Raw genomic sequence first — 26,367 nt, 5'->3', positions numbered from 1 at the left:
TCGATTTTCTTTCAGGTTATCTGTACTTTAGATGAGTCATAGTTTTTCCTGATAGATTTGTTAATTGTTTATGACGTCACAGTGTAAAAAAAAAAAAAGAGATTGAGATCTTGATTGATTGCTATCTTGGAATAAATAGTCCTCATTGGCACTGGACACCATCTGGGATTTATTGAACATTTCCTGAAACTTGACTTGAATGTTCTTGTCATCAGTGAAGAGAAACATTGTTATGGATTTGAAATAAATCACACAACACATTTAGTGTGTAACATTTACTTGTTGATGATGTCACATTCACTAAAGATTTGGATTAAACAAAAACACCAAGTACTTAAAACTGGCTTTCTTTATGGACAGTAATTACAAAAATTATTTAAAAATAATAAATCTTAAAACTCAATTCATTTCAATTTGCTGCCTTAAAAAGTAAAAGTAGTACCACAGGCCTCATCTCACACCATCTTGAAGATGTGTTTACGTATATGCGATAGCTTCATCCCGTACACCAGGGGGTTGAGAAGCGGCGGAATAACCACAAACTCTAGCGATAAGATGATGGCAACAAAAGCGTTCATCTCCTTCACATTTTGCCTGCTCAGCGCAATATCGCAAAAAGCGGTGATGGAATAAACCAGAACGGAGATCACGTGTGGCAAACAACTCTGAAATACTCTCCCCTTAAATTTGGCCGAGCGTCTCCAAGTGATGCTTATGATGCGTGTGTACGTGTAGAGAACAAACGCGAGTGGAAGGAAAGCGGTGCAGATGCTCATGGACATGCCCACCACGTTGTTGACCATCGTGGACACGCATGACAGCTTGACTACATTCCAGTTAGCGCAAAACACCTTGTGGATCTCGTTACCGCAGAGGGGCAGCGTTGCGGACAGGTAGATGAGAGTAGTGAGAAAGATGGCGGGAATGAGCCACGCCAGGCCGATCAGCCTCAAGGCTTTCTTCACCGTCATCCTGGTGTGGTAGTGCAACGGGTGGCACACGGCCAGGTAGCGATCGTAGGCCATGATGCCCAACGTGGTCATTTCGTTGGCACTGTACGTGTAGATGAAGTAGATCTGCGTGAAGCAGGCCACACGTGAGATCAGGTGAACGTCGGACGCCAGGTCCAGCAGGAAGCGGGGGAAGAAGCCCGTGGAGCCGTACAGGGCGTTGAAGCACAAGCAGGCGACAAAAACGTACATGGGCTCGTGAAGGGTCTTCTCGCGGCAGATGGTCAACAGGACGGCCCAGTTGGCGCACACGATGAAGACGTAGAGGAGGAGGAATGACACCAATGCCGGGTAGCGATACGGGCCGATGTTCATGAATATGGTGAGGTTAAAGTAAGGATGAAGCGTTAGATTGGGCATCCTTACACGCCCGCAAACTCGGAAGACATAACAACCTGTTACTTGACACCATCTGTGAAGAGAAAAGAGACGCTGGGTCTAAGAAAGTATGGTCCAACATGTGACAAAAAAAATCATAAATGAACCAGGACGAAATTAGATATGCTTTATTTCAAACCTTTCTGTGGTGTACTATGACTAAATGAATATAGTTTGTCAGCCCTTTTGGTTGCAAGAGATTGTTAAAGGTTGTTTTACTCTATTGTTTTATAATTGCAGCACTTGGTACCTGAGCAGCAAGAATTTAGTACTCAATTATTACATGTTGAATCGGGAAGCCTCAAAACACAATCCAGGCTGGTATTGTTCACATCACTGGCAGTCCACATGTCACATAAAGCCACTCGGCACTATTGAACAAATTGGTTCAGAACAATACAGTTAACACGCATGCACAAAAACACATGAAACATTTCTGTTGTAGCATCAAATTATTGCTCATTAGGCACAATTGAACTCCAATGTGAATGGAATCACATTATTGACCCTCTTTGGTCACACTACTCTGTTGCAGACTTGTGGAAAATTGACTTCAACAGTGATGATCCAAAAATCTCAAAATGTTTGTCCCTAATCATTTTTTTACGGCATAAATAGAAGAATACAAAGATGACACGCTCAGTAGCCACAAACATAGTGCATACTCACCAACGCGTTTCTTCATGTTGTTGTCCGTGAGCTACTGCTCACGTTTAAGCTAGACTCGCTCACCACGAGCGCACGCATCTTTTAAGGCCGTCTCTTTGCACCCTTGGGAATTTTTCTGACTCCAGCTCAGTGGCAGATAGTAGCAAAGTAGAAATACTTTGTTACAAACTACAACTGATGTAGATTTTCTTTCAGGTATCTGTACCTTAGTTGAGTCCGTTTTTTTCTCGATGGCTTTGTGCATTTGTTCCCAACATTTGATAGTAATCAATACTCTTTATTGTCTCAGAAATATACTTGTTCATTATTTATGACGTCACAATGTAAAAAAGGAGATTGAGATCATGATTGATTGCTATCTTGGAATCTTAAAAGATGGAAAAAAAAAATTGTCTGCATTGATAATTGGAATCTTTAAAGGCGGGGAAAATAAAAATAAAACAAATAGTCTGCATTGGCAATATAAACCATCTGGGATTTATTGAACATGGAACTTTCCTGAGACATGACTTGAATGTTCTTGGCATCAGTGAAAGGAAGCATTGTTATGGATATGAAATAAATCACACAACACGTTTAGTGTGTAGCATTTACTTGGTGATGATGTCACATTCATGCATTTATGATTTGGATTGAACAAAACCCCCAAGTGCTTAAAGATGGCTTTCTTTATGGACAATAAATTCAATTATTTAAAAATAATAAATCTTAAAATTAATTTCAGTTCAACATCTCACACCATCTTGAAGATGTGTTTACGTATACATGACAACTTCATCCCGTACACCAGGGGGTTGAGAAGCGGCGGAATAACCACAAATTCTATCGATAAGATGATGGCAACAAAAGCGTTCATCTCCTTCACATTTTGCCTGCTCAGCGCGATATCACAAAACACGATGCAGGAATAAATGACAAAGGTGATCATGTGCGGCAAACAGCTCTGAAATACTCTCCCCTTGAATTTGTCCGAGCGTCTCCAAGTGATGCTTATGATGCGCGTGTACGTATAGAGAACAAAGGTGAGCGGGAGGAAAACGGTGCTGATGCTCATGAACATGCCCACCGCGTTGTTGACCGCCGTGGACACGCATGACAGCTTGACGACATTCCAATTTGCGCAGAACACCTTGTAGAGCTCATTGCCGCAGAGGGGCAGCGTTGCAGACAGGTAGATGACCGTACTTAAGATGCATACGGGGATGAGCCACGCCAAGCCGACCAGACTCAGGGCCTTTTTCACCGTCATCCTGGTGTGGTAGTGTAGCGGGTGGCACACGGCCAAGTAGCGGTCGTAGGCCATGACGCACAGCATGGTCATCTCGTTGGCTCCGTACGTGTAGATGAAGTAGATCTGTGTGAAGCAGGCCGCGCGCGAGATCAGGTGAATGTCAGTTGCCAGGTCTAGTAGGAAGCGGGGGAAGAAGCCCGTGGAGCCGTACAGGGCGTTGAAGCACAAGCAGGCGACAAAAACGTACATGGGCTCGTGAAGGGTCTTCTCACGGCAGATGGTCACCAGGACGACCCAGTTGGCGCACACGATGAAGATGTAGAGGAGGAGGCATGACGCCAGCGCCGGGTAGCGGTACGGGCCGATGTTTATGAACATGGTGAGGTTGAAGTAAAGAGGAAGCGTTAGGTTGGGCATCCTTAAATACCCCATACCCTCGTGAGTCATAACAACCTGTTACTTGAAACCATCTGTGAAGAGAAAAGAGAAGGGTGGTTCTCAGAAAGTATGGTCCAACATGTGACAGAAAAATTCCAAATGAACCAGGTCAAAATGATATATACTTTATATCAAACCTTCCTGCAGTGTGCTATGATTTAATAAATATAGTTTGTAAGCCCTTTGGTTGCAAGAGATTGTTAAACTCTATTTACTCTATTGTTTCATAATGCAGCACTTGGTACCTGAGCAGGAAGAACTTAGCAGTCAAGTTAAGGAATATTTTATAATTAAATATTTTTACACTTGACACAATGCAACATATTGAATGCAGGAGCCTCAAAACACAATCCAGGTTTGCATAGTTCATATCGCTGGCAGTCCACACATGACATAAAGCCACTCGGCACTATTGAACGAATTGGTTCAGAACAATACAGTTAACACACGCATGCACAAAAACACATCAAGCATTTCTGTTGTAGCATCAAATTATTGATCATTAGTCACAATTGAACTCCAATGTGAATGGAATCACATTGTTGACCCTCTTTGGTCACACTACTCTGTTGCAGACTTATGGAATACTGACTGCAACAGTAATGATCTAAAATCTCTTTCACTTCTCAATGTTTCTCCCTAATATTGTTTTACAGGATAAATCGAGGTTTCAAGAATACAAAGATGACACGCTCAGCAGCCACAAACATAGTGCATACTCACCAACACGTTTCTTCATGTTGTTGTCCGTGAGCTACTGCTCACGTTTAAGCTAGACTCGCTCACCACCAGCGCACGCATCTTTTAAGGCCGTCTCTTTGCACCCTTGGGAATTTTTCTGACTCCGGCTCAGTGGCAGAGAGTAACAGAGTACAAATACTTTGTTACAAAGTACAAATGCTTTGCTGATGTACTGATGTCGATTTTCTTTCAGGTTATCCGTACTTTAGATGAGTCATAGTTTTTCCTGATAGATTCGTGAATTGTTTATGACGTCATAGTGTAAAAAAATGAGATTGAGATCTTGATTGATTGCTATCTTGGAATCTTAAAAGGCGGGAAAAATAAAAAATAGTCCTCATTGGCACCGGACACCATCTGGGATTTATTGAACATTTCCTGAAACTTGACTTGAATGTTCTTGTCATCAGTGAAGGGAAGCATTGTTATGGATATGAAATAAATCACACAACACGTTTAGTGTGTAGCATTTACTTGCATTTACACATTCACTATGGATTTGGATTGAACAAAACCCCCAAGTGCTTAAAGATGGCTTTCTTTATGGACAATAAATTCAATTATTTAAAAATGATCAATCTTAAAATTAATTTCAGTTCAACATCTCACACCATCTTGAAGATGTGTTTACGTATACATGATAACTTCATCCCGTACACCAGGGGGTTGAGAAGCGGCGGAATAACCACAAATTCTATCGATAAGATGATGGCAACAAAAGCGTTCATGTCTTTCACATTTTGCCTGCTCAGCGTGATATCACAAAACACGATGCAGGAATAAATGACAAAGGTGATCATGTGCGGCAAACAGCTCTGAAATACTCTCCCCTTGAATTTGTCCGAGCGTCTCCAAGTGATGCTTATGATGCGCGTGTACGTATAGAGAACAAAGGTGAGCGGGAGGAAAACGGTGCTGATGGTCATGAACATGCCCACCGCGTTGTTGACCACCGTGGACACGCATGACAGCTTGACGACATTCCAATTTGCGCAGAACACCTTGTAGAGCTCATTGCCGCAGAGGGGCAGCGTTGCGGATAGGTAGATAACCAGGGTGAGAAAGATGGAGGGAATGAGCCACGCCAGGCCCATCAGCCTCAGGGCCTTTTTCACCGTCATCCTGGTGTGGTAGTGCAGCGGGTGACACACGGCTAGGTAGCGATCGTAGGCCATGACGCACAGCATGGTCATCTCGTTGGCTCCATACGTGTAGATGAAGTAGATCTGTGTGAAGCAGGCCGCGCGCGAGATCAGGTGAACGTCAGACGCCAGGTCCAGCAGGAAGCGGGGGAAGAAGCCCGTGGAGCCGTACAGGGCGTTGAAGCACAAGCAGGCGACAAAAACATACATGGGCTCGTGAAGGGTCTTCTCACGGCAGATGGTCACCAGGACGGCCCAGTTGGCGCACACGATGAAGACGTAGAGGAGGAGGCATGACGCCAGAGCTGGGTAGCGGTACGGGCCGATGTTCATGAACATGGTGAGATTAAAGTAAGGATGAAGCGTTAGGTTGGGCATCCTTAAATGCCCCATACCCTCGTGAGTCATAACAACCTGTTGCTTGGCATTGTCTGTGAAAAGAGAAAAGAGAAGGGTGGTTCTCAGAAAGTATGGTCCAATATGTGATATGAGAGCTGGAAAAAAAATGAACTCGTTGGACATCCTTACCCACCCGGACCCTCGTGAGTCATAAGAACCTGTTAGTTGACACCGTCTGTGAAAAGGGAAAAGAGGTAAGAGTATGCACCATATGAAGAATGTCCTGGCTCTAAAAAAGTACTCCTCTGGTACTTGCTCTCTCTCTCATCTTGGTTCTCTCTCAACACCTTCATCTCAATGCTATTCATCTTAATAATCCTTCCCAAATTGGAAATTGAGATCACCAGCAGAATGCCAAACCTTCTCTATTTTCTTCATGACTTGGTCACCAGTCAACCTCAGCTCACATACAGTAGAACTCCTACTCAGTAACTCCTTGGTGACATTTTGACGAGTCCTTCACGTAACATTTTAAAGTACTCCGTTTCTTATTCATGTATGGTTGGAAATGATCAATGATCTTTCAAAATTTCAATTCAGAACGCAAAGTGAAAAGCCACATACGCATACTTACAAACATGTGTCTTCATGATCCTGTTCGTGAGCTACTTCACGTCGGAAGATATGATCATCGTGAGTACGTGCACCTTTTAATGCTGTCTGTTAGCACTCTTGGGACTTGATCTGATTCGGCGCAGTGGCGAGAGATAATAAAGTAAAAATACTGTACTTTGTTTTTGTTTTTTTACCCCCTCTCAAGTATCTGTTCTTTCCATGAGGATTTGTTTATGGGTGCTTTTTACTTTTATTTTCTTTGTTTAAAAACAGATACCAAACTTACAATGTCAAAGTAGGCTTAATTTTTTTTATTTCTGATGTCTACATGATATAAACAAGACATTACCCATGGCTGAGATTTTTGTGGATTGAGATCTTGGGTGATGGTATCATCTATAAAATACTTGTAACATTTTAATCATCAAAAAGTTCTGGCATTGATACATTTTCCGGGCTATATTGAAAAATACACGTCTCATAAGCTATTTTAGTGGAGTTAGTTTTCTAAAAAAGAAAAATGGAAAGAATCTTTTGATAAAATTCCAAAGCAACTTTTCAAAAAGAGACCAAACCAACTTGTTCATTTGCACCAAAAAGATCTCAATTTATTCAAAGTTCTTCTTCCCTCTAAAATACTGCAAAACTTTGTTTCGAAGCTTGGACAGTTTCAAGCCGTAAATGATCGGATTGAGTAACGGTGGAATGACGAGAATTTGGATGGCCATGAAATTCCTGAGACTCTGAGGCATGGAGCTGGTGCCGTAACGAGCGTACATAAGGTCAAAGAGCAAAGCCACGGTAATGTTGACCAAACACAGCAAATGCGGCACACACGTCTGCAAGAACTTCTTTTTCCCTTCTTTAGACCTCAAAGCTAATTTAACCAGTTGCACGTAGGAGCAAAGAATGAAGAGGTCGTGTACAAAGTAAAATACAATAATCACAAATCCGACGATACCGTTGGATGTTGTAGGATTGCAGGACAGTTGAAGGAGGGACCAGTTCTCGCAGTAGACTTTGTCAATGAGGGAATCGCAAAGTTCCAGTTTGGAGCTCATGATTACCACAATGGCCTGGCAGAGCAAAGGTGTTACTCTGGAGTAGAGCATCAAGAACACCATCCTCCCTTTTGTCATAATGGAGTGATACTCCAGAGGTCGAGATATGGCCATGTAGCGGTCGTAAGCCATCACTGTCAAAATGGCAATTTCAGACTCCGCGTAAGAATAGATGACAAAAACTTGCAGCAGACAGCCAAAATAAGATATAACGTGACTTTTCGACAACAGATCGTGAAGGAATTTGGGAAAAAAGACAACAGTCCCATAAAGGCCATTAAAACAGAGATTACACAAAAACAAGTACATAGGTTCGTGCAGTTTTTTCTCTAGTATGATGGTAACAATAAGAACAAGATTGACCAGCAAAATGGCAGCGTAACACAGCCAGGTAATTACGAAAAGAAGCACTCGAAGGCGTTGCGTCATGTGACTCAATCCTGTCAAATGAAAAAAGGTGAATGCCGTTGCGTTCCTCATCTTTGATCCATTCGGCACATCGACTTCCCCTCCACCCTGTTCCTGCCTATTTTGGCGACAGGATGAGGAAGATGAAGATCTCCTCGCTGGTCGAACAGGGCACCTCTTTTTATACTTTGCTGAGCACCAAAACGCTCCAATCAGAAGACAGCAGCGTACTCCATCGCCAGGGAATTTGAAAGATTCTTGTTTATGAAATAGTTATTTCATGCTTTATTAAAAATAATATCATAATGGAGGAACTGACCTTTAAAAAAAAAGCTTCTGATGTTTACAGTCATATGATGACCAACAAGTTGTCTTTCCTCAATAGCACTTGGAACAGTGAATAGTCACATAAATATTGACACTTGAGTTGCGGAATTTTTATCGTGCGTTGTCGGATGGTGTCAAATTGAACATGTCCGCTCTGTCGTAGAGAAATGTCAGAATATATATATATTTTAAAAAATCTGAAATCTCAACTTTATTGAACAGCTCTTTTACCTAATCATAGCTAAGGGCCACCATGTGCTCATTAAATGCTAACGTCAACGCTGCCATGATCCACCCTGTCAGCAAACTTAGATATTTTGCCGTTTTGCACAAACATGGGCTGTTAGCAGTTAATGTATTTCAAAAGAAAGTTTGAGAACTATATATTTCTAACAGAACAAGGAGGGATGTACAGTGTGCATGAGGGCTGGAAATGGAATATTGCGCTCCTGTTCCAATCTGTCACCACACTTTTTTGTGCCAGCCTCACTTTGAAGCTAATACCGCCGCCGAAACAATTGCATCCAAAGGCCGACTTCAAAATAAAAGTCATGTTACATGTTTCCTTGTAATTTGTTGACCCTTGCTGTTGTTGTATAGTAGCTTATGAACAACCTTGGTGGCTGCTAGCTTGACTGCCCGCTAACGACTACATTAGCAATTAGACGGTGGCCGAACACGTGGCAGGATTTGTTTTTGAATAACGGTTTTTGGCTGTGAATCTGAAATCGACAATTTAGTCTATTTTATACCCATAATAGTGTGCTTTTGTGCTAAAATCGTGGCGTTCTGCTACAAATACTAATGCTTTTAGTCTGATGTAAAAACAATACTTTCAGAGGGGGAGCGCCATTGTCCTGTTTTTCTGATCTCTTCTATTGTCACGGTGACAGTGGACACATGTTTGTGTCTTGACTCCACTAGGGAATGTTTAGTCCCAGTGCCATGGACTGGCAGTAGATTGGTGTCCTGGGGATAGTGGACGCATGACCCTGAGGTTTAATCATCATATTTACACAGTGTTTGTTGCTATTATGTATGTCATAGCATCATAACAAATGGGAATTACATCAGCTAATAGTCTGTCTAATCAATACTGGGGAAAACATGTTTGTCGGTTCTGGTCTTGTTTTGCTCTGTATCATTTAGACAAAAATAACACTCATTAAAGCCTGACAAATAAACACAATACCAAACAAACAGGTGCCTTAAATTGGCTGTTATTTGTATAAGTATATAATAATTTGTCTTACTTTGCTTTATTTACTTTGTGTTATTTACTTACTTTATAATACTTTATTTTTATGGCAACTGTAGTTCTTTGAGACATTTTAAATTGCAGCATAAGAATCACTTGTTTTTTTACCTGAATTGCTTTTGTATTTATGTTTTTGGCAGAGCAGCAGTTAGAGAAAACATATTTTATATTGGCTTAATTTCCTTAGAATATAACAAGCTGCTTGATCCTACCAACTCTTGAGCATAGTAGCCCTTAGGGCTAATTAATAATGATCAATTATTCCAATGAAATAACAAAACTAAAATCATTTTAATCAATTTTAATCATTTGGGCTGTTTTTTTTTTACCCAATTGTGGTTGAGCCACAGAATTAGGAAGTCTTTCCTCCCCATAGTGCAGGGATCACAAACTATATTTGTCAGAGGGACAACATTTTGAGGGGGGTCAAACTCTCAAATAAAAGTGAAATAAGAATCAAATTTTAGCATAAAATTATTATTTGAATCCAGTCACAGGCCGGATTGGACTGTTCAGTGGTCCGGATTTGGCCCACGGGCCATCAGTTGATGATCAAACTGCCATAGAGGTTCACTCGAGTGAAAAAGCTCAAAACTACAACCAATTGCCACCAAAATTCATGTACACGTTTCTACCTATGCCCACTTCAATCATATACTAATAAATCAATAGCAGTATTTTTCTTCCCTCAATGTATCTGTTTGCATGTATTTACATATAAAGGATTCCTATTTATTAATCAAATAATAAATTGCATCACTGACCAAATTGATATATAGTTAGTTATTTCTTGTTGTTTTGGATTGGTCACATGACTCGCAAGCTGCCCGTAGGCACTGTGATGTCATTTTCAGTCCCCCTACTTGAGATAGGTCAAAACAAGTGGATTTTGCTGCTTAATTCATTTTCAATAAAAACAATATTAACCCGAGTACTGTATTCAGAAACGTGGGGCTGTATATAACAAATTATTGTGAAGTAATTTTTTGACTTGACTTCCCATTTAGTAATATGTATTTTTATTTATTTTTTTTGCAATAGGCGAAACAGAGTTTAGGCCCATCCTACTTTACCTCACATATAAAAGTTCATGTGTGGCCGTGATCAGGCTGGTCAAGGGGAGGGATGCGGGAGCCACATTCGTCATTTCCAATAACGATGTGACTGATGTTCTTGCTTTCATAGCAATCATCGACACATCTGTGGCGAGAAGGGACAAAACAACGCAATGACTCCAAGCGGCTGTGACAAATTATATGAAAACATCTGTATTTTTCATTCCTTGTTTTGGGATTTCATCGAGGGCCAGCTGGCAATAATCTTTAGCGCTGAATGCTTCTTGATTTGTACGCTTGAACTATAAATAACATCCGAGCGACTATTTTAAGAAATGGAGAACTCAAGTGAGATTGTTTCCTTCGTGCTGGGAGCTTACAGTAACATGGGAGACTTGAAGTATTTGTATTTCTTTATATTGTTGCTGTGGTACAGTTCGATATGGGTGGCCAACACTTTAGTCATCGCGGTCATCTTTGTGGACAGGAATCTGCACGAGCCAATGTACGTGTTACTTTGTAATTTATTGGTGAATGAGATCAATGGAAGCACGTCTCTGTATCCTCTCATGCTTTCACAGATGTTCTCAGATGAGCACGAGGTGCCCGTTTCCTGGTGCTTTGTACAGATGTTTTCTTTCTACTCTTCTGCTTCTGTTGAGTTTTGCAGTTTGGCAGCCATGGCTTACGATCGATACGTTTCCATTTGCAGGCCTTTACACTATAACGGCATCATGAGCACGGGGACGGTGGCCATCATCGTAACGCTTATCTGGGTGTATTCCTACGGCACTTCCTTGCTATCCTATCTATTTTTAGTCGATTTGAAATTGTGCAACAATGTTATTGATCACTTGTTTTGTAATTATGAATTAGTATCTAAACTCATATGTACAATATCAAAAGTCAACAGCGTAGTAGACGTTTTTGGCTTCCTGACCAGTGTTTTCCCTGTCGGGCTCATTGTGGTGTCATATGTAAAGATCCTGATGGTTTGTTTGGATGCATCTAGAGAGAATAGGAAGAAAGCCATCACTACCTGCACACCTCAGATTGTTTCCGTGTCAAACTTGTTTGTCGGCTGCACCTTCATTTTTCTGGAGGCCAGGATCACTGCGGTTGATTTACCTGACAGTGTGCGGATATTTTTTTCTGTGTATTTGCTTATTTGCCAGCCAATGATAACACCCTTCATGTACGGTTTGAACCTTCCCAAGATAAGACAGGCGTGTAAAAAATTTCTGTGGAGCAAAAAGGTCTTTTTCTTGCAAGAATCTCATTAAAACAGCTCTTTTGAAAATGAATTCTACATTGAAAAAAAACTACAACTTGTGAGGGTTTTTTTTTTTTTTGGTAACACAGTCACCTAAGTTGGAACAACTTTAAAATGTAAACTGTCGACATTTATGGCAATAATGTTAATGTCCAAGCAAGTTGTTTGTTCTAAAACTTTTTATTGAGTTATTTTTATTTATAATTTTAAATTGGGACAATTTATTTCTTTGTTTAAAATGCAGGAAAGTCAATTTTCACATTGGTAAAACTTTAGATATTTTGTTGAACTGGCCAACTTAATATTTTATTCAAATTTGTTGCTTTGGAAATTTGGAGTTTACTTTTTTTTTTTTTTTAGTGCTGTTGCTCAAGTACCTAATTTGAAACGTTTCATTTCTTGGGTTGATTTTTCAGACATCTGAATTTAATTTAAGTATCTATTTTTCTGAGGACCTTTTATTTTTACTGCCTACATTTGAAAACAAATGTCTGTACTTTCCTCAACTTTATCAAAATAAGTTTGATGAATGACAATAGAAACAAAATACAACTAAATAAAGTTTAATAAAATATAATAAAATACAATTAGAAATTATATAATGTCAATCAAACAAATAAGATTAATACCAACATCAATTTTTCATAAGTCTAAGGGCCTTATTCCTGAGGTCTGTCCTGTAGCAAATATAATGGGAGGATCCTCCGATAAGAGACTTCCCATTGAGTTATGGTGTTTGTCCACTTGAGGGCGCCATCCTCCCGTTCTTCATATCCGTGCATGGACGCTTTTCAAAAAATGGGGTAAGCGACGTGAGTCGGCACGTGAAAGACGTGCAGAGTTGGGGGGGATTACATCTGAGTTTTTAAACATATTTTACCTTATACTGTATTGCTATAATATAATATTATACTAATAAAAAAATGCAAATTCTGTTTTTAATGGACCTACTTAACAATGTTTATTTCCACCCCTGAGGGCAAATTTCCTGCAACGCCTGTTTCACAAATGCACTTTTGTTGACATGATCATGAATGGATGAATGAATTTGTCAGTCATGATTACATCATTTTGTAAAATCTCACCAGTAAAAACAACTGAATGTACGCTATGTTTTCTTTTCGTATAAATTTAATGCCGCCCCTTCATGTCTTTTTTATATTACTAAAAAAAAGCTGCCATTCAGAGAGGGGTGTGTTGACTTTTACACAGTGTATTTGTCAGTTGGAGCAGCAGTAACATGACACTTTAAAGATATGCATTGTTCACAGTCTGGCGACATTTTTTTGTTAAGCTGGTTGACAATGTAGCCTCTGTGTCACTGTCTCATAGGTCATGTGTCTCAGACAGGACTGTTTTGCCTGAGATGCCAGGAGAGTCCAAAATGTCTGCTGTAAAGAAACGTCTCCGCATATTGACAAAACATCTTCAGCGCAACCTGATATGGAGCAGGTGAAGTGTGAGTCATGTGTCAAATTCCTGTACAGAAGACCACACCACAAATTACAAACCTTATCACTTTTATTCAGACTGTACAGACACAACAGACTTTGAGAACAAGTAAAAAAAAAAAAAAGTGAGGAAAAAAAAAAATTAAAAAAAAGAGATGAGCACTCCCATAAATACAATATACGAAGTTGGGCGTGTGCAATGACTAATTTGCATAACGTTCCAATGTCACACACACACACGCACGCACACACACACATACATGCATAAATCTGAAATGATACAAAAAACAACATTGCGTCCTTACACATTCACATGGGGATTTCTTGAACATGAACTAAGATGTTGCTATCAAAATGAGAATGTACATTGTGTTCTACTTGTATGCATTCTAGTGTGTTGGCAATATAGTTGTGAATCATTCAACTTCCATGTTAAACTCTATCTTTGCGTTATTTACATGTAGAAAAATGTGCAACATGACCCCCCCCCCAAAAAAAAAAATGATGCTGCACCGACCAGATTGTTCCTCCACTGACTTGTTTGAAGTTGTGGTCCAAAAGGCTGGTAGTCGGGATTGAATTATTTTCAATGCATACCTGAATGTCTGCTGTCCCAAATATACAATATTATTATATTTTTTAAAACTACTCTGATTACATGTTTGAGCAGTACTCGCCTGTAAAACACGCTTTGATTTATAAGACACTTGGTTCTTGTCCATTAGTAAAACATTATGAGCTGGTAAACATTTCGAGGTCATGCAAATAGAAGTACGCGCATACTAGTCGACGACTAGTCAACCTCACCCCCGGTGAGCTTTTTTTTTTTTCTTTTAAGCTCGTCTGTGCTTTTCGGTCATTTAGAATCAGGCACGCATGAACAGAAACATGGCTTCCGTGTGGCACACACTCATGGAACATAAAACACATGGCGTTCTTTATGGAAAAGTTCAGTCTGGTGTGGAACAATTTTTTAAAGAAAAAAAAAAAAAAAAATCCTCCCTCCCCACACAAATCCATTTCAACACATCTAAATGTAACAAAAATAAAGAATGGCAGGCTTAAAGTGTGAACGATGGTTTTTATCTAAGCAAGTATAAACATTCAAAATTTCTCAAGCACCATTTCCACTCCCACAGAAGAAACCTATTACAGTCTTTCTGATCAGGGGGTCCACCAATGTCGGGACCACACACACAGACGAAGCTGAGGCCCATGTTTGTGTGTGTGTGGTCTCCAAACATCTTAAAAGGGAAATCCGCCCATTTCATGGTACCGATGAGTTCATAATGAAACGGGACACAAAAACATCAACTAGTTAAGAGGTTTATAATGTAGAAAGAGCTCGAGAGTGGTGAGGAGGTCTCAAACTGACCCAGTTGAGTAACAGATAAAGAGGTCAAGGGTCAAAAGAAATCAAGGAGTCACCGAGATGACGCCGAACAAGCCTTTTGAAGTGTAACAGTCACTTTTCCGTTGAACACTTTTCAAAACCTTGTGCAAACTAACACAAACGAGTAACTTCATTCACCTTTCGGAGTGAACATTCAATGCGAGAGACAAAGGAAAAAAAAAAAAAAAAGGCAAACGTTTTCACTGAGAGTTGTGCGGAGCCATTTGGCAGCAACGTGAGCAGCTGCTGCTAAATTCCTTTTTCAATCTAACACACAACTTAAAGCATTTCTTTCTACAAGCAGAGTAACTTAAAATGTCCAATGCAGGGAAGCCTACAGAATGCATTCAGAATCCTTGGACCATTTGGCTGCACTTGGCACTTTTTTTTTTTCTCATTTGATCATGTTTGGCCACCATGAGAGCGGACAGGCGACATACATTCAACATGGAAGCAAAAAAAGAAAAAACAATAAGGATGTATCGTGAGTAACTAGGGATAACTTCAAGTCCGGTATTAATGACAGCGAGCTTATGTGTTTAAAATCCAAAAGTACAACAAAAAAAAAAAACATTGAAAGAGTTCCGGGATTGTTTAAAAGAAAACTGCAGATTCTTCCATTTAATATCGAATATATAGAGAAGAGAAAAGTTCTGTCTGAGGGCCTTGCGAACTTGTCACAAATAGAAAAATATGACCAAAATGGTATAAAATTGAAAGCTATCAGACCTCATTCCTCTATTTTTGTACCTTGCTACACTTCACACCGTGGTCTCCCCGTGGGTACCGTTGCTAAGGCGCTTGTAGAACCTCCTCCACGACTGCAAGGTCTTGCCGGACCAGACCCAGAAGCCCGAAGTGATCCCGACGATCATGGTCATCAGGTACTTGATCATGAACACGGTGAAGTCGGGCGTCATGGGGGCAAAGTTGTGCACGGGGCAGGGCACGGCGAAGCGCTTGCACGTCTGCATGTGCCAGGTGCGCTCCCAGTGCTCCCGGAAGGCCTGCTCGTAGAAGTAGCAGGCGATGACGATGGTGGCCGGGACCGTGTAGAGCACGCTGAACACGCCGATGCGCACCATCAGCTTCTCCAGCTTCTCCGTCTTGGTGCCGTCGTGCTTCATGATGGTACGGATCCGGAAGAGCGACACAAAGCCGGCCAGCAGGAAGGAGGTGCCGATGAACAGGTAGACGAAAAGCGGGGCCAGGACGAAGCCCCGCAGGGCGTCCACGTTGAAGATGCCCACGAAACACACGCCGGTCAGCACGTCGCCGTCCACCTGGCCCATGGCGAGGATGGTGATGGTCTTGATGGCGGGCACGGCCCACGCGGCCAGATGAAAGTATTGAGAGTTGGCTTCGATGGCCTCGTGACCCCATTTCATGCCGGCCGACAGGAACCACGTGAGTGACAGGATGACCCACCAGATGGAGCTGGCCATGCCAAAAAAGTACAAGACCATGAAGAGGATGGTGCAACCCTCCTTCTTGGTCCCCTGGGCCACCGTCCTGTAGCCGTCCTCTTTGAATTTATCCACGCACACCACTTTGTCCTCCAGGAAGAAGCCCGCGGCGTAGGCCACGGCCACCATGAAGTAACAGCCGGACAGGAAGATGATGGGCCGCTCGGGGTAGCGGAAGCGCCTCATGTCCACCAGATAGGTGAGCACCGTGAACAGAGTGCTCACGCAGCACAAGATGGACCAGATGCCCACCCAGAGCCGTCCAAATTTCACCTCATCCTCCCGGAAGTACATGATCCCGGTGGGCTTGGTGGGCTCACAGGGTGCCCCGCAGTCTTTGACCCCCATGAATTTGTAGCCCAAGTAGGACGGAACGTCCAGCTGCAGCGGGCAGGAGAACTCCGGGTACTGGTTGTGCGACGGAGGCTTGGGTCGGCCCAAGCTGGGGGGGAGGGTCACCAGCTCGGGTGCGTACGGAGAAGACGAGGAGCCCGGGCTGCTGGGCTCCGACGTGTTCTGACCCACGCAGATCTCGCCGGCACCGTGGACCGGGAACGCCTCGCAGCGAAGTCTCTCGGGCCACTGGAAACCGAATTTGTTCATGAGGGCTTCACAACCCTGACGTGCGCGCTCGCACAGAGAGCGACAAGGGGGGATGGCTTGCTCCAGAACCGTGCACACGGGAGCATACATGGAGCACAGGAAGAATTTTAAATCGGCTGAGCATTGGACCTTCACTAGCGGGTAAAACTGGTGCACCTCCAGCCCGGCGTCTTCTTGGTTAGTGTGGCCCAGGAGGTTCGGCATGATGGTCTGGTTGTAGGCGATGTCGGTGCACAGCGGTATGGAGATGGGTTGGCAAAATCCATGCTCCGGGATGGATATTCCGCTCTCGCTGTTGTAGTGTTGAGCACACGCTGGTGCGAAGGACAAGGCGCACAGCAGCCACATGATCCGCACAAGCGCGGAGCCAGTGGTGGACCTGGCCGCCGCCATAGTTGAGGAGGAGGAGGGGGAGGGAAGGAAGGAAGGAAAAACTTTGATCCAAGTAGGGCGACTCAAAAAGGGTCCAAAAAATCGACTCAAATCTACATTGAACGTCTTCGCGCTCTTGCTGGTAATCCGAGTAACTCGTGCGGTTCCAGACACGATCGAATTCAGGTTTATTTCAAACAGTTTCATCCAAATAGATCCTCAGTCGTGTCATGACTTCTTGATGGTCTTTGTAAGTGACTCCAAGCAGCCCACTCTCACTTCTCCGGTGTGAGGAGGGGGGGGGGGGGGGGGGACGCATCCAGAGCTGTGCGAAAATGGAAAAACGACGGGAATCAAACCTCGCCAGGTGTATTCAACGCTTAGTCGTGGACTCGGTGAAAAAAAACACGAGAGAAAAGCAGTCCTAAATTGCCATCTTTTCTTCTCGACTCGTCCGAGTGTCGGCTTCTCCAGGCGGTTGGAAGTCCGCAGGCTCGCTGGTTCTCGTCACTGCGCTCGGTTTCAAGGCACCCCTCCATTCACAAGACCCCCCCTCCCCCTCTACAGCGGGCCGTGGGGCGCCTGGAAACCGACTGCGGCGTCTCAGCCAATCGCGGCACTTGTTTTCCTACAGGACTCGTCGCTGATTGGCCGTTTACTCCCCGTTGGAGAATAATATGCTTCAGTAATTAAATTACACCAGAGATTTTACTGAAATATTCACAATTGCGACTCCTGCCAACTTCTCAACAGTGACAGACAATAATGGAAAAGTTAATTATCTATCTATCTATCTATCTATCTATCTATCTATCTATCTATCTATCTATCTATCTATCTATCTATCTATCTATCTATCTATCTATCTATCTATCTATCTATCTATCTATCTATCTATCTATCTATCTATCTATCTATCTATCTATCTATCTATCTATCTATCTATCTAATTTATTTATCTAATTTACCTATCTAATTTACCGATCTAATTTACCTACCTATCTAATTTACCTACCTATCTAATTTACCTATCTACCTAATGTATTTAGGCCCCAGGCAACTGTGGTAAAGTGTTTCAAATGTCTAAAGTTTTAAGCAAGCAACCATTATCCCAACAGGCCGCTGCAAGACCTCCAGCAACAATCAATGTGGGAACAAACACTAACACTGGGTCAAATTTACAACACAATCGATTCGCACACACACTGGCCACAAAGTGAGGGTGGTGGTGTAGGCGGATCTTGTTGGCCTCACTGCATTTGGGTTTCTTGCCTGACTGGGATGAAAGGATGTGGGGGAAGGTTGGTCTGGGGGAGGGGACAGGAAAGGACGAAGAGAGGAGGTCGGGAGGCAGGGGGAGTAAAGAGTGGGAGATCTAGTTGGAGTGACGCTTAGCCCCCCAAAAAAAAGTCAGAGGAGTTCCTCGCTGTCAGCGAGCCTCCAAACAAGTCAAACTTGTAAAGAAATAGGCCAAAAGGTCAATTTGGATTGAGGACAATAGACAACACTGCCACATTTTGCAATAAAAAAAAAAGAAGCTTTAATTGTGTTGGTTTTCAAACGTGGATATTTTTAACATAAATGACACTGTGTGTCCACATTGACACCTGTGAAGTGAATAAAAAGAACAATGTCAAAGTGATCATTGTAACTGGAGATAAAGATAGTGTTCTCAAAATAATATTGCCAATAATAGAAACTTAACATAACCAGAAGCTAAAAATGTCTCCCCAAAAAAAGACCAAAGCAAATCAAAATGCTGTCTTCAATTTCAATTCACCTCCCTCCCTTTTTAATGATGATGATGAAGCAAGATGTCCCGCCTGCTAAACATGGCCCACGCACAATCCACCCACGGGGAACTTCTCACAGCGAATCTTCTCCGGCCACTCAAAGCCCGTCGCCGTTATATTGGCTTCGCATCCTCGGTGTGCCTGCTCACACAGGGGCCGGCACGGGGGTAAGGCTTCGTCCAAAACGGTGCACACGGGAACGTACACGCTGCACAGGAAGAACTTGAGCTCCTCCGAGCACCGGGCCTGCAACAAGGGGTCGAAGCGGCGCAGGTCCGCAGCCGCGTCAGCTTGGTCACTGTGGCCTAGGAGGTTCGGCATGATGGTCATGTTGTAGGCAAGACCGGAGCACAGCGGGATGGAGATGGGCTGGCAAACTTCATATGAGAAGGAAAGCCTGCACAGCACAAGCACGAAGCCTGCGATCAGCCACGGTGCACCCATACTTGTTGACGAGGAGAAAAGAAAAAAATAATAATGTCAAAACAGAAACAAAAGTCCGTAGGTCCAAGTAACGTACAGACACAGTGGTGGCAGGTTTTCAGATCTTTCGACAAAAATGTCCTCACTTCTCAAGCAGCCCACTCTCCTTTTCCGCCAAGAGGGTGGGGATAATAACAGCCAGTCTTTCACAACAACAATTTAGCCAAACTTTTTCTAGCTTCAGGTGGCGAAAGTACTCTCGCTCTATACTTAAGAAGAAAAAAAGAAATATTTATATATTTTTTCACTTCCCACTACTCAATGGTGTCTAAAAATGAATATTTTATTTGTGCATTGAAAAACGTCTGATCAAAATATATATATATATATATATATATATATATATATATATATATATATATATATATATATATATATATATATATATATATATATATATATATATATATATATATATACTAGAATATGTATTGTGTACATATTTTGTCAATGTTTCCCACACATCTGGCTAGGAAGTGCATGGTCCATATCGACGGTTTGAAACAATAAAATTGTCTAATGATTTGCCGACACAAGACATCCGCCATATGTCTGCTTTGCTGAATAACTACATTGATGGGTGTGTTAAATTAATTCAGCATGCAGACCACTTGTCATTACTTGGGTCAAATGTCTGTAAACAGAGCCATGTAGTAATTAAAGACACCGGCCACTTAAGCTATTGATTAGGAATGTTAGCACACTGTGATTTCCCTTGAGAGTCTTTCCGAGAGCCTCAGTACAATAAAGCAGTGGATGAAACGCAAGTATTAAATGGCAGACTTGCTTCCCATCTATCCATCCGTTCATCCATCCATCATTATTTTTTTTCTCTCATTGTCTGTTCACTTAGTGGTTTTTCCACTATTGATATGAAGGCGGATTTTCCAGCGCAAGCCCACAAAGCCCTTTCCATTACAAACCAACACGTCACCATTCCTAACCAGTAAATATCATTTTATCTAAAGCATTTATCTATCTGTTGCTATAATTCGTGTTGGAAGAACTTTCCATCTATTAAATTGGGTCAGTCTTCAAATCATACAATGAAGGCTATTCAATTTAAAAAGTTGGAGTGAGTCCGATCAGATTTCGAGGTTCAACGTCGGTACGTAGTGGAAAGGTATTCTGTTGTTTAGCTCATAGTCACGGCGTAACATAAAACATAACCACCTGCACTTTCGAAACCGGCTAACGTGGCTGTAAAAACATTCCTGACATTCTTCAAGAAAAAGAAAGAAAATAAATGTCTGACAGGTGGCCACCTCTTCATACTGGAGACAAGCGAGCAGTCACAAATTCGGATCGTATTTAAATCCTTTAACGCGTCTATCATGGAAGCCGTGTGACATGTACAGTTCGGAATCCAACCCAAATTTTCAGTCAAAGTAAATTGTCTTGAGTTTGAGTGACGGTTCTGCAGCGCTTAGTTCAGTCAACGTGGAAATTCTCAATGAAGTGTCATCACGCACGAGACGTATTTCCAAGTAGGCCAAATAAAATATGTCTCCCAACCTCAGCATGTAGTTGCCATGTCAGGTCAACTGGCTACACTCGGAGTTGTGTAACGACCGCTGTTTGCTTGTGTATGTCTGTGGCTCTGTGGCGGTGTGTGCAGTGGTCGGGCAGATGGAGGTGGTCCAACAGGTTTCCAGACAGCCCGCCGGCCTTTGGACCGCAGCTTGTTGTGGCTGGATATTTACTGGAGACCAATGTGAAATAAACAAAAGAAGAAGGAAGAGTTCGTTTGGGTCATTGGTGGCACGGTTTAATAATAGTCAGGCACAAGTATTTGAGCAGCTACAGTATCTCGATTCTGTGGAATGTACGGCCTTGAAGTGGGAAAACACAAGGTTTCTACTTTTGCTAATTCAATTTGTAGACAGATCTTCGGGTATGTGGGCTGGCTGCATTTTTCTGACCAACATGGTTGAGAGGATTTAAGTGACAGTTTAATCTGTATGTCTGTGGGTCATGTGATTAGAGGTCAAATATATATTTTATTTGCAGAACCAAAGGGCAACCCAGTTAAGTTTGTGGTTAATACAAACAGTAGACTCAGCCAACCTGTTGTTTTAACCACGTGGTAAAGTGGGTGAAATAGCGACAGTCAAACGCACATGCACTTTATTTTTATCATGAGAGCTTAATCAAGTCAAATTTTGTCTTATCAGAAGCAGCATTTGGTTTTCAAAAGATGGGATGGATAACATTTGAGATCGGTGGGCCACTTTTAATTTTTTTTAAAAAACAAGCCAAAGGGCCTAGTTATTCATAAATGAGGAAAAAACAAAAAAATACTAAATTTATGTAAAAAATATATATATATATTTAGGTAATTAGATGAGCTCTATTTAAATTGTATTACTTGTAATTTTTTAAATTGGATCAATTGAAAATGTGAAACATACGTGAAAACTCTATATGATCTTAACCTCATAATAAACGATAAATCACGTTAAAGTGCGAGTATAACAAAGCCGATTGCGTTCCTTTTTCTCATAGCTATTTAATAACCACTTTGCTATATCTCAAAAAAGTATTTCTGATATTTCCAAAACCACACTTGCGTATACTACAGCTTTTTCTGTAGTCCTGATTGATCATAACGAGCTTAACGTACTAGTGGTATAGCAAAAGGGTGAAACAGTATTCTGCAATCACTTGAACAAGGCTAAGGAAAATCAAGCAAGGAACCAGGAGAGAGAAAGAGAGTGAGGAATGCAGGCAGCTGGTTAATGTCTGTCAGTGCAACACAGAGAGCCCACAGTGCTGGACTACTCCCCCCACCCTCCCTCCCTCCCCCCTCCCTTCCTCTCTCACTTACAAACACATGCACAGTACTGAAAGAAGTATTTATTTGGGCCAGTAGAGTGTGCGTTCCGCAACGAGAGGCTCATTAGCCTCTTAAAAAGAATGACTAATACTCTACTAGTACCCTTCTCTCTTTCTGATCTGTCTATCATCGGCATCCATCCATTATTTCTCAGCGCTTATCAAAAACTGGGTCACGATCGCAATAAAACGAGATGGGGGGAAAAAAAGAGGGAGTGTTCTCCTGCGTCCACTGCGAAACCACCCCATCACGTAATTCTATCAGCTTTTTTTTTTTTTTTTTGGACTCCACACCAGAGCATTTAAACATTCAGAAGGTGTAATCAGATGCTGGAACCACCTCCGCTGATTCCTCCAAGGAATTCCAACCCTCATTCCATGTAAGATCTGAATATCCCCGTGAGGAGCAATGTGCGGAATGATAGTAATGATAAAGGATTTTTGGAGAATCCTAATTTTGGACTTGCTGAACAGGATATTAGTTGTACCATAGCTGAGCGTTCCTCTCTATGCAACCAACATTTAAGTGTGAGCTGAAGAGGTCCTAAGTAAGGAATCTGAAACTTTTGCCACTCATCAAATGTGTTTGTGTACAAGTGTGTGTTTGTGTAACAGGGTTGGTCGTCTTAAGTGTTGCTTCCACAGCAAGGTTGTCAGACACCAAGTGTTTAGCACTTCCTCCCCATAAGGCTTGTTTTGGCTCCACATGTGTTTTGACTTTGGAGTTACAAGAGGAGTAGGCGAGGTTTACAAACCATGCACATAAGTCAAAATGGTAGACAAGACAATCGGTTAGTTGCACGTGATGCGATTTTTTTTCCATTTCTTCTCTTCATCCTTTTTTTGATGTGACGTTTGTTTTGGGTGGGTGGTGACCATTTTCACCACTTGAGGCCAATTCATCAGGAAGTCAAAGCACCGGTTGTAGAGGAAGGTGACAAATCCCAGCGCCGTGACAGCTGGTTTAAGATTTAAGACAGTTTTAGGATTGTTTGGAGTCTGTAGACACTACTGCATTCTGTAAAATTGCTTTTGAGACGACAGTATCTCAAAGGAGCCAAATTATACACTTTCACTTTATTTGCCCATAAATGATCATTTAACATGTTTGCACCGATTTCATATAACACCAAAGAAAAAATAAATATGTTACTAGCGATTGGTTGACTTAATTTCTAAACATTGAATATGAAAGCCAACTTACCTTGATAAGGAGCAGTGTTGCAAAAAACAATTGATATTTGTAGCCCAGTTATCTTTACTCATCGGTGTGTTCCAAATAGAAATATTTCAGTGACAAGTCATTGTTCGAAGTTCACTCCATCTTTTCCCGGGCTGACTCACATGACAAATACGCAAAAAAATGCAATTAAATTTGAAAAAAATTGTTGATTCTGGCCTTGACTCAATTATGACTCCACTCAAAAGATAGCAGCATGATCATTCTTTATTTATTTACCCCCCCCCCCCCCCCCCCCCCCACACACACACACACACACACACAGTCTTGGAGGTCATGTGCTAATTGACACAAAGTTATGAAGAAGGTTATGTTGCAATAGTTGTCCCCCTCAGAGATCCTTGAGTTTAATATCGTTTCAAATTTATTGTCAATTTTTATTTATTTGATCACGGAGGATTTTGAAATGAAGAAGTGCGGGGGGAAGGGAACGTTGAAGAATAGGAACGGAGGGCCGAAGAAAAGGGAGCGTGGAGAAGGAAGAGGATTAGGCGGGGGTGCGTCGGGGGGAGGCCTCCTGCGGTTTGGAGGTCACACGCACAGCTGTGGCCGTCACCTTTCACTGTGAGGGACTCACACACACACACAAACTACAGTGATCAGCACCCTCGGTGGGAGGTTGACCGTAGCCAGATGGCCGTCGCTCTCTTTTTATGGCCCTTTTTTTTTTTTTTTTCAAGCCACACCTCTTTCCAAGAATACTCAACACATTTCGAAACAGCAGTGTTACATCATGGTGTGAATGAGCCAATCAATCAGTAAATCTAAATGAATGATGTCTTAGTAAAATACACGTAAAAAAATGTCACTTTGGTGTCAACTTAGAACCATATATAAAGATTGAGAACCCGTGCTGCCTGCACTCAACCATCGATGCTAGTATCTGTTGCTAGGTAGGACAGTTGTGTCCATCTATGTATGTTTTTGTTTTATTTTTTAATTCAGGCCGAAGACATGTGTTTCAAATATTGTCAAACTGCATGCCTGTTCACGTGCTCAGCCTCCATAGCCAGATTGGATCTTTATCTCCTGGTCTTACCGTCTCCCCCCCAAAAAAAGAAAAGGCTCATTTTCCATTTTGGGGGTATTAAGATAATGCTAATCTAAGAAAGATGAATAAAAACATAAATATTTTTCACCAATTTATATATTCTTTCATATGTAAGTGTTTATACAGCAGTATAAATTTGAATTTAGATTCAAATTAATTTTAATCCAATGAAGCTAAATTAAATTATTATGTATATTGCATACACAATCATTATTCATCAGCTTTTTTAATTTTAAACACATCCCTTTTCTAAAGCACTTTTCCTTAATTTGGATCTCAGTTACAAGTTGCCAGCCAATCACATTGGACATATCGCCCAACATGTCTTCAAACCCACAAAGCTGCTGAGATTCAAACCCAGAACCTCATGACTGTGAGAACGGATGTGCAAACCACTAGGCCACCACCATGTTACCAGATGTCTAGTTTATTTGCAATACTCTTTTTTTTATATCAATGAAAGTCTTGGACAAAAATAAGAGATTGCGGTTCAAGATAATACTGGCATAATCCATTCTGTATAAAGCATACATCTGGAGTGTGTTTTTGTTTTGCCCTCTCCTCACGCTATTATGGGTGATCAAACCACACTCTTAGATCCGCTGTTCTGTGGCCTGGCTTCATGTCAGCATGGTTTTCCCCGCTGAACGCAAATACACACACACACGTGTACACTCAGATACATACACACAAACACGTGCACACCCCTACCACACACACCCACACACGTGCGTGCTCACGTCTCGTAAACCTTGCGTTTTTTCCAGCAGCATTCTGACTTTAGGAAGGTTTTGAAGACACACTGGCTGCTTAAATCATTCCGTGTGTGTGTGTGTGCTCATATACAACATTGATTGTTACTTTATAAAAGTATATCGTGATAATGTTTTATAATCAAACAATTTAAATGGATTGTGCATTATTATTAGTTGTTTTCTGAGTACTAGCCAGATTTGTGCTGGTCACAAAAATTGAGCCCTCAGGGTTCAATTATCACAGGCATGTGCATTCAGGCGGAAATAGTGGCAAATCTTGATTTTCTTGCAGTTGCAATGCTCCTTTAGCGTGTTTTGGAATTTGGCTCCGGCATGCTGGGTGTTACAATGGAAGGAATGTATTTTCTCATACGCACCCTGACGCACCTGATGATTTAGAGGCGGAAATTGGCCAAATTTTACACTGGCTAAGATAGTTTTGATAGAGATGCAGGTAAAAAGACTCTGCCCAGCCAACTTTGTGATTTGCAATTTTCTTGAAGTTACTTATAAACATCAATCTCTAGTATAAACTATTGTGAGTCAGTTTATGTTTGCATGTGGAGCATGCACATTTTCTGATTTCATTTTAAAGTGAATGAGCCCACTTGCGTTGGTTGGAAAGCAAGTTAGCTGTGTTCACTCCCACAACAGCGCAGATGCCCGTTTCTAACTGTGTGTGTATGTATATGAAAGTAGCAAACTTCATCTATACGCACAGTTTGACCACACTTGCATTGGGCATGAAAATTGAGTTCTACTTTTGAGCTTTTAATCAATTTCCATCTGGACGCCATATATTGTATTGTGTTAGTTACACACATTGGATTTTGTACAAAAAAAGTATCCTGTGGGTTTTGGCTTCGACTTCAACAGTGTGCTGTAAAAAAAAAAAAAAAAAGAGAGAGAGAGAGGGGGGAGCCTGAGCATAACTCATGAATCATGGCTGCTGCTGCTAACTTCTGTGGTCCAAATTGTTC

The 26,367-nt window shown here is 41.7% G+C and overlaps 7 protein-coding genes across 8 annotated transcripts; 1 reads left to right on the top strand and 6 right to left on the bottom strand.

The window, feature by feature from the left end:
• Positions 1-333: 333 nt before the first annotated feature.
• LOC147051042 (olfactory receptor 1D2-like) lies at positions 334-1,370 on the bottom strand. The gene has a single exon (XM_085920735.1). It carries the CDS (start codon positions 1,368-1,370, stop codon positions 456-458), a length of 915 nt encoding a protein of 304 aa, XP_085776861.1. The 3' UTR covers positions 334-455.
• A 1,420-nt stretch (positions 1,371-2,790) lies between these two features.
• Positions 2,791-3,735, bottom strand: LOC147051041 (olfactory receptor 6N2-like). Its single transcript, XM_085920716.1, has one exon. It carries the CDS (start codon positions 3,733-3,735, stop codon positions 2,791-2,793), a length of 945 nt encoding a protein of 314 aa, XP_085776842.1.
• Positions 3,736-5,072: 1,337 nt separating this feature from the next.
• On the bottom strand, positions 5,073-6,017 carry LOC147051040 (olfactory receptor 6N2-like). The gene has a single exon (XM_085920734.1). It carries the CDS (start codon positions 6,015-6,017, stop codon positions 5,073-5,075), a length of 945 nt encoding a protein of 314 aa, XP_085776860.1.
• A 1,154-nt stretch (positions 6,018-7,171) lies between these two features.
• LOC147051039 (olfactory receptor 6N1-like) lies at positions 7,172-8,092 on the bottom strand. The gene has a single exon (XM_085920793.1). It carries the CDS (start codon positions 8,051-8,053, stop codon positions 7,172-7,174), a length of 882 nt encoding a protein of 293 aa, XP_085776919.1. The 5' UTR covers positions 8,054-8,092.
• A 2,915-nt stretch (positions 8,093-11,007) lies between these two features.
• LOC147051038 (olfactory receptor 2F1-like) lies at positions 11,008-11,955 on the top strand. Its single transcript, XM_085920194.1, has one exon. It carries the CDS (start codon positions 11,008-11,010, stop codon positions 11,953-11,955), a length of 948 nt encoding a protein of 315 aa, XP_085776320.1.
• A 2,502-nt stretch (positions 11,956-14,457) lies between these two features.
• Positions 14,458-17,758, bottom strand: LOC147051037 (frizzled-7-A-like). Its single transcript, XM_085920193.1, has one exon. It carries the CDS (start codon positions 17,435-17,437, stop codon positions 15,551-15,553), a length of 1,887 nt encoding a protein of 628 aa, XP_085776319.1. The 5' UTR covers positions 17,438-17,758; the 3' UTR covers positions 14,458-15,550.
• A 1,016-nt stretch (positions 17,759-18,774) lies between these two features.
• Positions 18,775-23,597, bottom strand: LOC147051036 (frizzled-1-like). Of its 2 annotated transcripts, none has more exons than XM_085920197.1 (2): positions 23,546-23,597; positions 18,775-19,468 (listed from the first exon to the last, which is right to left on the bottom strand). In XM_085920197.1, the coding sequence occupies exon 2, from the start codon at positions 19,465-19,467 to the stop codon at positions 19,057-19,059; it is 411 nt and encodes a 136-aa protein (XP_085776323.1). In that variant the 5' UTR covers position 19,468; positions 23,546-23,597; the 3' UTR covers positions 18,775-19,056. The 2 variants fall into 2 exon arrangements, with proteins under 2 accessions (XP_085776323.1, XP_085776322.1); XM_085920196.1 differs by lacking the exon at positions 23,546-23,597 and adding an exon at positions 21,022-21,142.
• Positions 23,598-26,367: the final 2,770 nt, after the last annotated feature.

The sequence above is a fragment of the Syngnathus leptorhynchus genome, chromosome 9 (assembly GCF_054491065.1).
Source record: "Syngnathus leptorhynchus isolate UIUO chromosome 9, UIUO_Slep, whole genome shotgun sequence".
NCBI classification, from domain to species: Eukaryota; Metazoa; Chordata; class Actinopteri; order Syngnathiformes; family Syngnathidae; genus Syngnathus; species Syngnathus leptorhynchus.
The sequence above is the reverse complement of the archived record's forward strand: the minus strand, read 5'-3'. Positions and strand labels throughout refer to the sequence as shown.

Excerpts from the sequence above, each read along its gene's own strand:
- LOC147051040 (XM_085920734.1), bottom strand. The coding sequence starts at position 6,017 with ATGACTCACGAGGGTATGGGGCATTTAAGGATGCCCAACCTAACGCTT.
- LOC147051038 (XM_085920194.1), top strand. The coding sequence starts at position 11,008 with ATGGAGAACTCAAGTGAGATTGTTTCCTTCGTGCTGGGAGCTTACAGT.
- LOC147051042 (XM_085920735.1), bottom strand. The coding sequence starts at position 1,370 with ATGCCCAATCTAACGCTTCATCCTTACTTTAACCTCACCATATTCATG.
- LOC147051039 (XM_085920793.1), bottom strand. The coding sequence starts at position 8,053 with ATGACGCAACGCCTTCGAGTGCTTCTTTTCGTAATTACCTGGCTGTGT.
- LOC147051037 (XM_085920193.1), bottom strand. The coding sequence starts at position 17,437 with ATGAAACTGTTTGAAATAAACCTGAATTCGATCGTGTCTGGAACCGCA.
- LOC147051041 (XM_085920716.1), bottom strand. The coding sequence starts at position 3,735 with ATGACTCACGAGGGTATGGGGTATTTAAGGATGCCCAACCTAACGCTT.